Below are 12,576 nucleotides of genomic sequence, written 5' to 3' on the forward strand. Positions count from 1 at the left end.
TTTAAGGTTTAGCGAAATTAACATGAATCTTACCCTAAATGTAATGGTAAGACATGGTTATCTTTAATGGTCAAGGAAATTATGTTATTAAATTAAAATCCCGGAAAAGATTGATGAACTAAAGACAACTAAAAACGAACAAAAATCCTTATCTTGTGTAGTTGGGATTCATTGTTTCTTTACGTGTTTTTAATTTATTACACTAGCTACAACTTCAAATAGGCACTAATGCATGAATTTGTTTGTTAAATTAGATATCAGTTGAAAATGCTAATGTGGACATACAACAGTCAAATGTTAAAGCAACTCTTTTATATGTTTACATAAACCTTTTAAAAATATATATTTGTGTTGAAGAAATGCTTTACTCTTTAGTTCTTAGTAAATGCCAACGACCATGTAGCACTAGGAAGACCCAGGATCGAAAGGAGCCCGTATCTATCCTGGCCATCCGTTATCAGGACGCATAATCATATCATAGGTCATTTATCATTTTATTATCCGTCCTCTAGTTTCATTCTTTAACCGAAGGCTGATTTAAACAGACCGAGAGGCGGTGGGAGAGGCGGGGTCTCTTGGAGGATCAGTCCTTTACCCGCAGTTACAGTTGACATACTCAGCATTGCGTGTAAGAGATGCTCGGCTTGATGTCAATCATTTTTGCCCACTGACTCCGTTACCTGTGAATTCCGTTAAAAGCTGGACAGAAAATAATTTTAGTCATGCAAACTGTTTGCGTGTTGTATTTTCAGTTTCTGGATTATTTAAGACTTTCCCCCCTGGACAATATGACACTTGGGAATTGTGATTTGCCGACATTATAGTTTGGAGTATTTGTAGGTTGCGAAGGATGGATGCGGGTTCCTAGCCTATATATTGACATTTTGTGAATAAAAAAGAACAGGAAAAATGGAGACATTTACAATTCATGAAATGCTCATAAACTCGACAAATCTTTATAAGATTTTATGCGGCTTTGGAATCAAGAATGTCTCAGAATGCGACGAGGAAAGCGAGACCCCCACGGAACCGAAAGGTACCCATTTAACTATTCTATTAACAATTAATAACCAATAATTTGGAGGGAATTGAACCACAAGAACATTTCTAAAATGTCTCGATTCATAGATAGCCTGTTTTTATTTTGAGGTCATAACAATCCCCTGTCACTTGGACAACTTGGGAAACGTTTTATTTTTGCTCGTTTTGGCTTAAACAATACATATTTGTAACTGTTATTATATGTAATTGTGCATGAAGAGCGACCATTTGGACACCTCCAAGCCCCGGGCCAGTGCGCTTTAAGCGCGGTTGAACGAGCATGTGTTCTTTCGGCTCCTCTGCTTGGATGGAGTGCCGGAGGAGGAATGAATAACTCTGACACATAAACACACACTCACACCCACACACACAGTAACAGGTCGACATAGCTGTCTTTTTGCTTAGATCAAAATAGTCAGTTATATTGACGAAAATCTCAGAATTCTCATAATAGAAATATATCTTGGTGTACTGTACATGTCACAATAATCATAGGAGAGAACAAGCCCCACGTTTGCACATTAATTTTCACTTGAGCATCCAACTAGAACTAACTTGCTGTAATGCTATAGGCTAAAACAGCCCAGGATCACTAATGAAGAAAAAAAGAAGTGTAAATAGGTTGATGATTATATTTGTCCAATTAAACAAATTAAGTTGTATTACATACACGTGTGAAATGAAAGTGTGTTTGCATATCCAACTCTCCCAGAGGCGGGCTCGGAGAGTTTTGTGGATCGGGGAATTAATTTAGTAATCTTTCAGTTACTAGGCTAGGCCTCCTGCCTTTTACAATCGAATTAAGATACACAGTGTACATTTATTTATGATAATGACGGCAATTACAATATTAATATTAGCATATGGATAAAGATGGCTACTCTTATTATTGTAAAGCCATAAGGACAAACGAACACACGGACCATTTCACACGCACTCCTCTTTCCACAGATTTGAACCAGACGGTTCGCATTGTCCTCTACAGCCTCATATTCTTGGTCAGCGTGTTGGGCAACAGCCTGATCATCGGCGTGCTGGTGAGGAACCGCCGCATGCGCACCGTCACGAACCTGTTCCTGCTGTCCCTGGCGGCCAGCGACTTGATGCTCTGCCTCTTCTGCATGCCTTTCACCCTCATCCCCAACCTCATGAGAGACTTCGTGTTTGGGTCTGGCATCTGCAAAGTGGCAATGTACTTCATGGGTGAGTCCGGTGGACAGTGTTGTCACTTTCTGACACCGGGATCCCGTGTTCACAGCAGGGTCTCCGATTAGGATACGAGTTACAGCCTAGGGTCAGTTAACTAGTTCCAAGCTACTGATTCCTGTTGCAGTAGAACATTTACGTTTTTTTGTCCACTTTTTGACCGCTTAATTATGGTATTAGTTACTATAGGAACTTGTTGACCACTACACCATAGATACGACTGTATGTGGATTAGCATAAACCGAATTTATGTTCTATTAATACCTGAAGAAAACGTTCTACTCTGTTGTTTGTTAGTAGCCTAGACAACAGTGGCACTTGGAGGGTGGGGGTAGGGGGTTGCAAAGGGGTGATGTCAACACCCAATATTAAAAACAAGTCAACTTGAGAAGAACAAAAATGCAGGGATCCGTTGTATTGACCCTGACCCCACGAAGAAAGGAAAACAAACCTAAGCCCTAGGTTGATAGCAGGAGGTCACTGCCTTACGGATCGGCTGGTTCTTGTATCCGCGTATTGAGCTCATGGCCATATTAGTAAAGATTATCTCATCTGTCATGACGCGTCACGTGTTTAGAACCCGGGACCCCGACGGTAATGTGCAGGCATTTATAGGTGTGATTGTTATTATAACGCTGGGAGTTTGTCAACGTCCGCCAGATAACTTGATCGTTCATCATCCGCAAGTGCTGGAACTCATCTCCTGTCTCCACAGGCCCGTGTGGAACACAGAGACTTGCTGTGAAAGTGCCAGGCCAACCATTAGCATTACAATTGACAGCATTACAATTGACAGCAGTGTTAAAATGTCCACCTGCTGCTACAGCATCTTACTATTGTATATGGTTTACCTAGTGTAAAAAAAAATACCACCCTGATTGTTTAAGAATAACTTGAATAATAATGATCAACTTGACTATACATGTAACATTTAAATTGCAAGTGTACAACCCTGTAATATATTTGAATTGCAAATGGGCCACACAGGAACATATTCAGCCATACAAAATAACCGTGGCGAATGCTTGTATATCGAATAGATTTGTCTGCTACTAATGTCCAAATCTACAGCCACCCATGTGGGACAACCTGCTGGCCCCAATAACCACCACGATGTCCCCCAGGTGTCTCGGTGAGCGTGTCAACCTTCAACCTGGTGGCCATTTCTCTGGAGCGCTACAGCGCCATCTGCAACCCACTGACCTCGCGTACATGGCAGACCAAGTCCCACGCCGCCAAGGTCATCTCCGCCACCTGGCTGGCGAGCTTCCTGCTCATGCTTCCCTACCCGATCTCCAGCACCCTCGTGCCCTTCACCCGCATCAACAACAGCACTGGCAACATGTGCCGCCTGGTCTGGCCCGGCGACATCATCCAGCAGTCTTGGTGAGAGCCGAGAGACTTCCGGTTTCGGGGCGGGGGAATGGGTTTTCACCCCGGTCAGGTGAAAGTGCCTATATCCGGCAATACATTAGTCTGTTTGTTTATAGATACTTAACAATGATTCATTAGGTCAGCGCAGCGACCAGAGTGCTGTGTTTGGTAAAAGTTGAATGACTTTGACGCAGCGAATGCATGGAAACCTGCCCTGAAACCTGTGGTTGATTGCGTTCCAACAATCTTGTGACCCAGTGGGCCTGTTGTTATACCCAGGTACGTGTCCTTGCTGCTGTTGCTCTTCCTGGTCCCAGGGATTGTCATGATGACAGCCTATGGGCTCATCTCCCTGGAGCTCTACCGGGGCATCAAGTTTGAGATGACCACCAGGAAGGCCAGCAGAGGTATGTTTAAAACATGACGAATTTCTGACCATTGCTGAAGCACATTTCACTGTGGTTGGTCATTGTCAGCTTTTTTTCATCACATGTAATGGATATAGAGAAATGTATTCTTTAAAAAAAAGAAATCTACACCGTATACATAATAACACATGATGTGTGTTGGTATCTGCTGTTGTGAACTGTCCCAGAGAGGGTGTGCAGCTCCGGCAGCGTCAAGCCCAGCGACAGCAACGGCTGCTCCTTCCAGCCCGGCAGGGAGAAGGGCGAGCTCTCCCGCCTCCAAAGCCTGCCGCCGGCCCCCGGCGCCGGCGCGACCGTCAACACCCGGGACAGCGCGCGCGGGCCGGCCAACCGGTCCAAGCTGAACCGCGTGTCCAGCAACAGCTCCGCCTCCAACCTGATGGCCAAGAAGCGCGTGATCCGCATGCTCCTCCTCATCGTCGGCCTGTTCTTCCTCTGCTGGACGCCGGTGTTCGCCGTTAACGCCTGGCGGGCGTTCGACCGCCGCTCCGCCGACAGGCTACTCTCCGGAGCGCCGATCTCCTTCATCCACCTGTTGTCTTACACCTCGGCCTGCGTCAACCCGATTATATACTGCTTCATGAATAAGCGTTTCCGCCAAGGGATCTTGACCACCTTCGCGTGCCGCAGCTGGCCCGGGACTGGGGTGTCGGGGAGGGAGGCCGGGAGCAGAAAGGGGACAGGCAGGAGTGGAGGAAGAGGACGGCTGAGGAGCGGAGAGGAGAACGGGCATACGCCGCCGAGTGGCAACAGCACACGTTTCACGTACAGTAGCATCCGCGGCTCCGCTCAAGCCTAGCCCGTCACGGCAGCCTCGTCCAGTCTCAACTAACTGTTCGCCCAAGGCCGGGTGGCTCGTCCAAAGTGTCTGCCCCCCCCCACTGTTTTTAATGAGCTTTCAGTCTCCCTTCGGGGCCTTGCCTGCTTTCCTCCTTTTAAGTCCCTGTGCCGGTGAGAATGGACATGTGAGGAGAGGATCTGGAGCCAACAAACGACTTGATGGGTTGGTTGGACCTCATGAAATCAGGAGGTGAAGTGATGGACCAGACTACGGCTTTTAAGACAGAACTATAAAGAAAGACTGGTGGCCCCAGACACAGAGCTCAATGACGCACTGTACCTGACGAGATATGCTGCTTTGACAGGGGCAACTAAATAACGTACATTATGGGCCAGTTTTGCAGACACAGATTTAGCCTTGGTCCTGCAGGAAAAAAAACTATTTAGATGGAGATTCTACATCGATATTGATTTGTTTTGTGCTAGACTTGGCTTAATCTGTTTCTAGGAAACCGACCCATTAGGTGAAAGAGACGCTTTTAGACCCCCATATAGACAGACCTTCACATGAAACTCCCGTGATGGGTACAATCATCCCAGTCTCCCTTCATTTAAGACTTCCAACTCCCCTGAATCAAAACATAGACAGTCAGCCCTGGGACCAACAGAGAGACGTTCAGCCCTGGGACAAACAGAGCGACATTCAGCCCTGGGACAAACAGAGAGACAGTCGGCCCTTTGACAAAGCCAGCCTTAGTCTTGGTTTGACATTGACCAGACAGTACCAGAGAACCGGCAAGCAGTTGCTGCGGAGCCACGTACGATGTCAGCGTGTCTGAGGCGTGCAGTGCCCTGGACAACCTGCTGCTCCTCTACATTACATAATCTCCCCTTTGTTTTGGACAAATTATCATCTGCAACTTGAAACAGCAAACTGCCACACACAAATACATTTATAACTTCCCGTAAGTCGGGGACTTCCTTTTACAGGCATTGTGACAGGAATATTCCCAACTGTGTATTAGTAGGTACCATCCCAGGCTGTTGTGCATTCTTTAAATGTCCTAGCCTTGCAGCATAGCGTGATGCTTCTTGAATAGGGCCGCCCAACATTGTTCCTGGAGATCTACTGTCCTGCAACCGCTCTCTTCAACCCCATTCATAAATACCCTGGTTTAGCTTTTCATCCATCTGATTATTAGAATCAGGCGTGCTAAATTAGAGTTGGTGGAAACCTACAGGACAGTAGATTTCCAGCAACAGGGTTGGGCACCCCTGCCAGTCCAGAACACACTGAGTGCATAGAAAGTTGTGTCGAGCCGTCCTTGACCCCGGTCAGGGAGTTCACCCAGTTGTACCTCACGTACCACCACATAATAGCAGCGTCAAGACTCTTATCGTGGCGTGGGATTCTGTCCACCTGTCTGTCGCTTAACTTCAAAAAGGACATTTCCTGGCACTAGCCCGTTACTCGTTGTTGACTTGGTATGTTCAACATACTGCAGTGCAAATGTAGAAAATCATTTTTTCCTCTCCAGTCATTTTCTTGTAGTATCGTGTCATTGGTAACTGTATGCTAAACTGTGGTTTCTGTGTTGCTCTCCCAGGGAGATTATGTGAAGTGCACGGACTGCGTAAATATATAAGGAAGTGGAATTATTAAAAGGTGTAAGTGTTACAGTGAGAACGTCTGAAGGTGTTTGTGTTTTGCTGCGGTTCCTCTGTTCGCCGGTGTCTGGTGGGCCCTTTCAACTGAGCTGGGAGACAAGAAAAAAGTGCAGACGGATTGCCTTTACAGTGGGGTCTGGTTCTTTGAGACAAAGCTTTTGAGAAGCATAAACACTCACCTCTGAACTGGATCAGAGGCACATGTTTTACAAACAAATGCAGAGTAGTGTTCCATCACACAAACGTTTTGCCGCTTCAAGTCAGCCCTCTGTGATAATATGACCATTTTAGAGCATACTTAAGGTCCTTTAAATGCTCCAATGTTATATAAATAGCAAACAATTTCACAAACAAATTTTTTGACACCTTTATTTCTTTATTTTTTTATGCCAACATCGCACATTTTTTTTATTCCTTTAATGACATATGGAATTGAGCATAAACTGGAAGTGCAATATGTACAAAAACCAAACTATTATGTTATCAAAAAACTGTCCCCTTGTTTCACGTTATTGCTAAAATGTTACAAACTGCACAGAGTTCTACCATCAGCAACCCCTTGAGCACTGAATATACTACCACACCGACTGACATCTGTTTACCATTACTAGAACATTACACGAGAGAGACAGAGAGTGTTAAAAGACATAAGGAGAAAATAGTATGAATATGAGGAAGAAAGTAGCATGGTAAAAAGGTACGAAATTGGAGCGCAGCTAAGCCAAGCATAGAGCTAATCGTATAAAGGGATGAGAAGGAAAGACGAAACGTACGTACACAGACACACACACACACAAAGAGAGCGAGATAGAGCGAGAGAAGCACTAGCACTCCATAGTGCAGTTGGCCAATAGTCTTGGGGATGTAAGGCTGAGTGCGACAGAGAAAGGCTCCTACGACACACCTTTTCATTTATTTAAAGCTGCCTCTTGCTCCGTCCTGTTTCGTGTAGCAGTGCATGAGAAATCTACTTTATAAAAAGACATTTGGCATATTCGATTAAAGGATACATTGTTCAGAGCTCATTTACAACAAAAAACAACAACAGCTGCTTTTGGAAGAACAAAACGAACAGTTTTGACAAAATGAAAAGGGTTTGTAAGTACGTGCTGTAGACAGTATTCGCAGAAAAGCGTCACGCCAAGTTTAAGGGGGTATTTATCTCGGTCGGCTTTTGTCACCGTGTTTATACACTTTGCTCAGGTTACAAAACATGCATGTTACAACGCTTCACCCCAGAAACTAAAAGAGCCGGGTTCCCTTAGTAGAGTGACAGGTGGGGCAGAGAAGCACTCGCGCGCTTCTTAAAGTAGTTACTCTGGACCTCCTGGTCCTCCTCCTAACCGCCGTGCCTCCATTGTTCAACAGATTACATGTAAATAGTTACAATAATCAATGGGACGTGCTTGAGTAAGCACAAGCTCCTTTCATATTTTTAAAGACATGCAGGTTACAACCGAGTCCGGTCCTATAGGCACCAGACGTACGAATGCCTTCAGAAACGAAACGAATCAAAGCGTAAAACCCGATTCCGAAAAACGGAATGAGGACGCCTCGGACGTTAGAAAGGCTTTCCCCAACTCACCTCGAACGGGCTGAAACAGACATGATGAAAACACTGAGCAAAACCGAACCGGGGACCACACCTCATTATCACCAGACTACAGTGCCGTAACGGAGTTGAAAAGGCCAGTAACTTTTCTCTTTGTTGTGTGGAAAAGAATGAAAAGAACAATTAAGGTCATAAGTGACGAAGCTCATGTTGGTTTGATGCCACAGCCTATTTGGTAGCACCCAGTACTTAATTAAAAACATACAAACACCGGTTGCAGGAAGGACAGCAACCGGCTAGTTTGAAAATCGATGCCCAGGCCAAAGTAGGCCACAAGGCCAATAATGCACTTATTTCTTTGACATAAAAATAAGACGAGGGGAAGCGTTACGCCAATAATTAAAACAAATATATATAAACAATATTACACCGTTTACTAGCATCAGTGGCTAAATAAACGCGGGGGCAAACAAACAACACTGGAGGGGAAACAGCATCCCTTTAGAGTGAATAGAGAACTTTCGGGTTCATTATTGTTAAAGGGAGACATTACTTAAATAGATACGTGATGACATTAGGGCCAGAAATGCTTCTTCGTTCAGCAAACATTCAAGTTGCAGCATCATAGTTCTTCCTGGAAGTGTTTACAGTTCTACTGTAGTACTATGATCAAAGTATTGCCTTTTTTTTTTCTTCCTTTTTGTTCATCCACATTAATTTCCAACAATGAGATAGGAAAACAGAGGGGGGGGGGGGGGGGGGGGGGGGCAAAATAAAGATAATCAATTGTTTTACATTTGGATTAAGTGGGAAGACTCCATGGAACTCAACCAATCTTCAAAGTCCATCTTTACAAGAGCATTGATTGTTTTGAACATGAATGGTACGCACACACAGACACACACACACACACACACTTTGAAACGGAACGTGTCTCACCCACTGACCAACTGTGTCTGACTGCCCAGAGGAGGAAAACACGCACGCACACAAGCTGGTGAACTAGTGGTCAGGCGGACAAAGCCTAAGAGACACGACGACATGGCCTGTACAATATTGCTTTTTGTTAGTTTTTGTCTTCCAAATACACATATTGAATAATGCATCCTGTACATACACATCTACAAGGCCTATTGACTGCTAACCAGGAACACGGGGGGGGGGGGGGGCTACTATCCCCACATTGAGTTTTACAATGTACACATAGCGGCGTTGTAGGGTTAAAAAAAAAAAAAGATTCACATGACGTTAGTTAACAGGCTTACGGGAGGCCGAGAACAGGAGCTCACAAGACAATGGGTCCAATCCGAAGTGGAGAAAACAGGCCTTAGTGAAGATGAAGTAGACATTTGATATAAGTGGTGTTCCTGTACACTCAACAGTGACTGTTATTTAAAGACAAAAAAAAAGGCAGATCAATCCTCCCCATTAATCCAACAACAAGACTTCTTCTAATGAGCTATTAGACAGACTTAGATTTATGTTTTGCCAAACACAAGTTATGGTTGTTGGAAAGGTCATGATACACATTTAAGTTAAGGCCACATCGAATTGGAAGTGTCTGTCTTTTTCATAAAAAAAAAAAAGGCATTTTTAAATGCCCCCGGATAAACCGTACCAGTCAAACATTTGGGTGTGTCAAAAATGTTGACTGGTACTGTATATACAGGAAGACACCAGGGCCTGGTAACACAGTTCAGTTATGTGTATGAAAATGACAAACTAGTTTTTAACTTGTAGTGGAAGCCTAGTTTCTCTTCTTAGTTTTAAACGAATGGAAGATTTCCGCAGACCTCGCCACAACTCTGCGTGATGTACAGATGTCGTTCTCCTCAGAAGAACCCTGGCAGGCTGCACACAGAGTATTAAAGGCAAGGCAGAGGCGTTGCTTAAAGCTTTTCTTTTTAAAGACTTCATAAAAACCAATGAGAATACAAAACCTAGATCCGCTGAGGTCCCTCCCCAACCCAAACCAACAAACTTGTTAAAAAAAAAGAAAGAAAAGAAAACAATAACGAAAATAATGTATTAAAAAAAATGCTCCGCCAAAAAGACCCCCAAAAAGAAGGCATTTCACGGAGACAAAGTAGCTATAATACACAAGCACGGTCAAGGTGTGGACCCCAAAAAAGGTCCCGAGCTCGGAGAAAGAGAATAGAAACTATTTGGTAACAAAAGTGTACTATATGTATATAATACAAAAACAAGGTATAAAGAAAATGTACCTTTACTAAAGCTTATACAAGATCCTTGGTCCATAAAAACAATGTTATCAGCGTCACGTTTAACACGTCCCACAGCGTCTCCACTCATCCTTCCAACAGCGAATCCTCTCACCCCTTGTACATGAACACATCGAGAAACTAACTCAGCATAAAAAAAAAAGGAGGAAGAAAAGAAGAAAGCGCAAAAAATATACCTTTTTCTGTTAAATGTACTATACACGGGGCGGAAGGATCGTCATGGTCTAGGTTTCCTGGCGGCCATGGTCGGCGCTCTGGGCCAATAGGATCTCCAGAACCGGGGACAGGCGGCAAAGTCCTTTAAGAAACCACATGAGGGAAGTAACAAGGAGTTCACAGGAGTTCCTCCATTGAATTTTTTTCCCCCCGTTGGTTGACAACCTCCGACGTTGGTCCTTCCTTCGAATTCCGACTTTCCATTTTCGGCCTCGTCGTTTGTATCCAAAAATCAATATGCAGCACTTTCAGAGAGTCAGTTTACCTCGTAGTCTTTTTCTTTGTATTTATTTTTTTACCTCACGGTACGTTTTGCTCTCGATGCATATTGTGTGTATAAGCGCGCACGTGTGTGTGTGTGTGTATGTGTGTGTGTGTGTTAGGACACCAAGGCCGCGGGCACGGAAGAGGACGTTACTCCCGCGTTGGACGTGCTGTTGGTGCCGTAGCTGTTTCCGGCGTCGCCGCTCGCCGCCAGGATCCGGTCGTTGCCTGCGCGCAGGATGGCACCGGCGGCGTTGCAGTGCGGCCGCGGCCCGGGCTCCGGCGTGTAGGTGAAGGTGAGCGTTGTGGAGTAGATGATGCCGTCGTTTCGCACCAGAGTCACCGGAACCTGGACGGGCTGGCGCACCCAGCGCCAGCCCTCGCGGAAGGCGGAGATGTCCGGGACCACGCAGAGCATGCTCTCGGCACACCTGCGGTTAGAGAGATGGAGAGAGACGGGGGGGGGGGGTGAGATGGAAGGTTGCCACACAGGTTTGCCGTGGAGATTCGTCGTCTGTTTGTCACGGAATCCCCACGGGGGACAGTAAAACGAAACGTGGCTTATTGATCAAGAAGAAACGTTTCACCTTGAACATCGTTTGGCATATCTTAAAAAAAGACGAGAATGACTACAGGCGTAAAATGTAATTCCGTCTCGTTCAGAAAGGATAAACAAGCCCGGAACATTCCGCTTGGATCACAGCACGCCAAAGTAAGCTGTGTTGTCCCGCCAGGCTGTTGGAGTGGAAGAGTTACGACATTTAATGATTAATGAGGTCGGACTGAATCAGGGCGCTGTCTTCCCCTTGTACGGCAACCAACATGGCATGGATAGAACTCAGAAGGGATTTGTTTGCAGCGGTTTTTGTTTGACCAAATTCATTTCGCTGGGTTAAAACTCCTGTCCCGAGACGGCCCCGTCTCCCGCCTGTTGTATAACGGCCGCACGGGTTTAGGGGCGAGAGGCGGGAAGCCAGTCCACCCCGGTGATGTCACGGGTCAGAGGTGACCGGAGCCGTACCTGTACATGGTCTCGGCCTCGACCTCTCCGAACCAGACCCGGAGGTTCGGCGTGAAGTTCTGCCCTGTCAGCTCCAGCATTGCCACGTCTCCGCCGCCATTTAGCTGCACCAACAAACAAACAAACAAACAAACAGGACCAGTGTAAATGTTTATGTGTCCCTGGCAGGGGAAGACGAGGAGGGGGGCCTGGATACTAAAGGGCGTGTGTGTGTCTAACCTGTAAGCTCTCGACCACAGGCACCGGGGTGACGGGAGAGTGAATGGGGCCCATGCCCTCGTAGAAGGTGTACTCAGCCTTGTCCGTGCTGATGATGGTCCAAGACGCCCCGTCATTTATCATCTCCTTGTTGGGTTCCTTAGGGCACGGGGTGGCCTGGACACACACACACACACAGACAGACACACAGACACGTTAAAGTGAGCTGGCAGTGCTTAATGATACTTCAGATAACAGATGGATTAAAATAGATGGTTGTTCAGATAATAAATGAATACAAATGTGTTTGTGAGCGTAGACGCGTCCTGTTTTAAATGAAATTTCTATGGTGATCTGTGATTTGGAGATAACAGCTCGGCAAGGGGTCTATTACGTTCTTCTAACCTATTTAGTGGATAAAGATCCACCTAACCCATCATCCCCCTACGTGGCAAGAAAAAACCCTGGCAAAACAAACAGTACAATCATGAGCACTGACCAAACGTTCCCAAGCGGGATCTGATAAAACATGCCTGCACACCGGATCTTACCGTCGTTACCGTTTTAGGATCACCGGGCACGACC

At 45.6% G+C, this 12,576-nt stretch overlaps 2 protein-coding genes across 5 annotated transcripts in view; one reads left to right on the plus strand and one right to left on the minus strand.

Moving 5' to 3' along the window:
* Positions 1–909: 909 nt before the first annotated feature.
* On the plus strand, positions 910–6,513 carry cckar (cholecystokinin A receptor). The gene is made up of 5 exons (XM_010887990.5): positions 910–1,036; positions 1,993–2,244; positions 3,372–3,633; positions 3,901–4,028; positions 4,217–6,513. The coding sequence occupies exons 1-5, from the start codon at positions 910–912 to the stop codon at positions 4,846–4,848; spliced, it is 1,401 nt and encodes a 466-aa protein (XP_010886292.2). The 3' UTR covers positions 4,849–6,513.
* Positions 6,514–10,395: 3,882 nt separating this feature from the next.
* Positions 10,396–12,576, minus strand: part of rbpjb (recombination signal binding protein for immunoglobulin kappa J region b) — a 41,992-nt gene continuing 39,811 nt past the window's right edge. For all 4 annotated transcript variants that reach the window (XM_029117389.2, XM_034290592.1, XM_029117390.2 and 1 more), the window contains 3 exons: positions 12,013–12,168; positions 11,794–11,897; positions 10,396–11,203 (listed from right to left, as the gene is read on the minus strand). In XM_029117389.2, coding sequence (XP_028973222.1) covers positions 10,888–11,203; positions 11,794–11,897; positions 12,013–12,168 — 576 coding nt within the window. In that variant the 3' untranslated portion in view covers positions 10,396–10,887. The remainder of the gene's footprint in view (positions 11,204–11,793; positions 11,898–12,012; positions 12,169–12,576) is intronic.

The sequence above is a fragment of the Esox lucius genome, chromosome 24 (genome assembly GCF_011004845.1).
Source record: "Esox lucius isolate fEsoLuc1 chromosome 24, fEsoLuc1.pri, whole genome shotgun sequence".
In the NCBI taxonomy this organism is placed as follows: Eukaryota; Metazoa; Chordata; class Actinopteri; order Esociformes; family Esocidae; genus Esox; species Esox lucius.

Coding starts and splice junctions, on each gene's coding strand:
- cckar (XM_010887990.5), top strand. CDS start 910: ATGGAGACATTTACAATTCATGAAATGCTCATAAACTCGACAAATCTT. Junction 1,037..1,992: donor GACCCCCACGGAACCGAAAG/GTACCCATTTAA, acceptor CTCTTTCCACAG/ATTTGAACCAGACGGTTCGC. Junction 4,029..4,216: donor CACCAGGAAGGCCAGCAGAG/GTATGTTTAAAA, acceptor GAACTGTCCCAG/AGAGGGTGTGCAGCTCCGGC.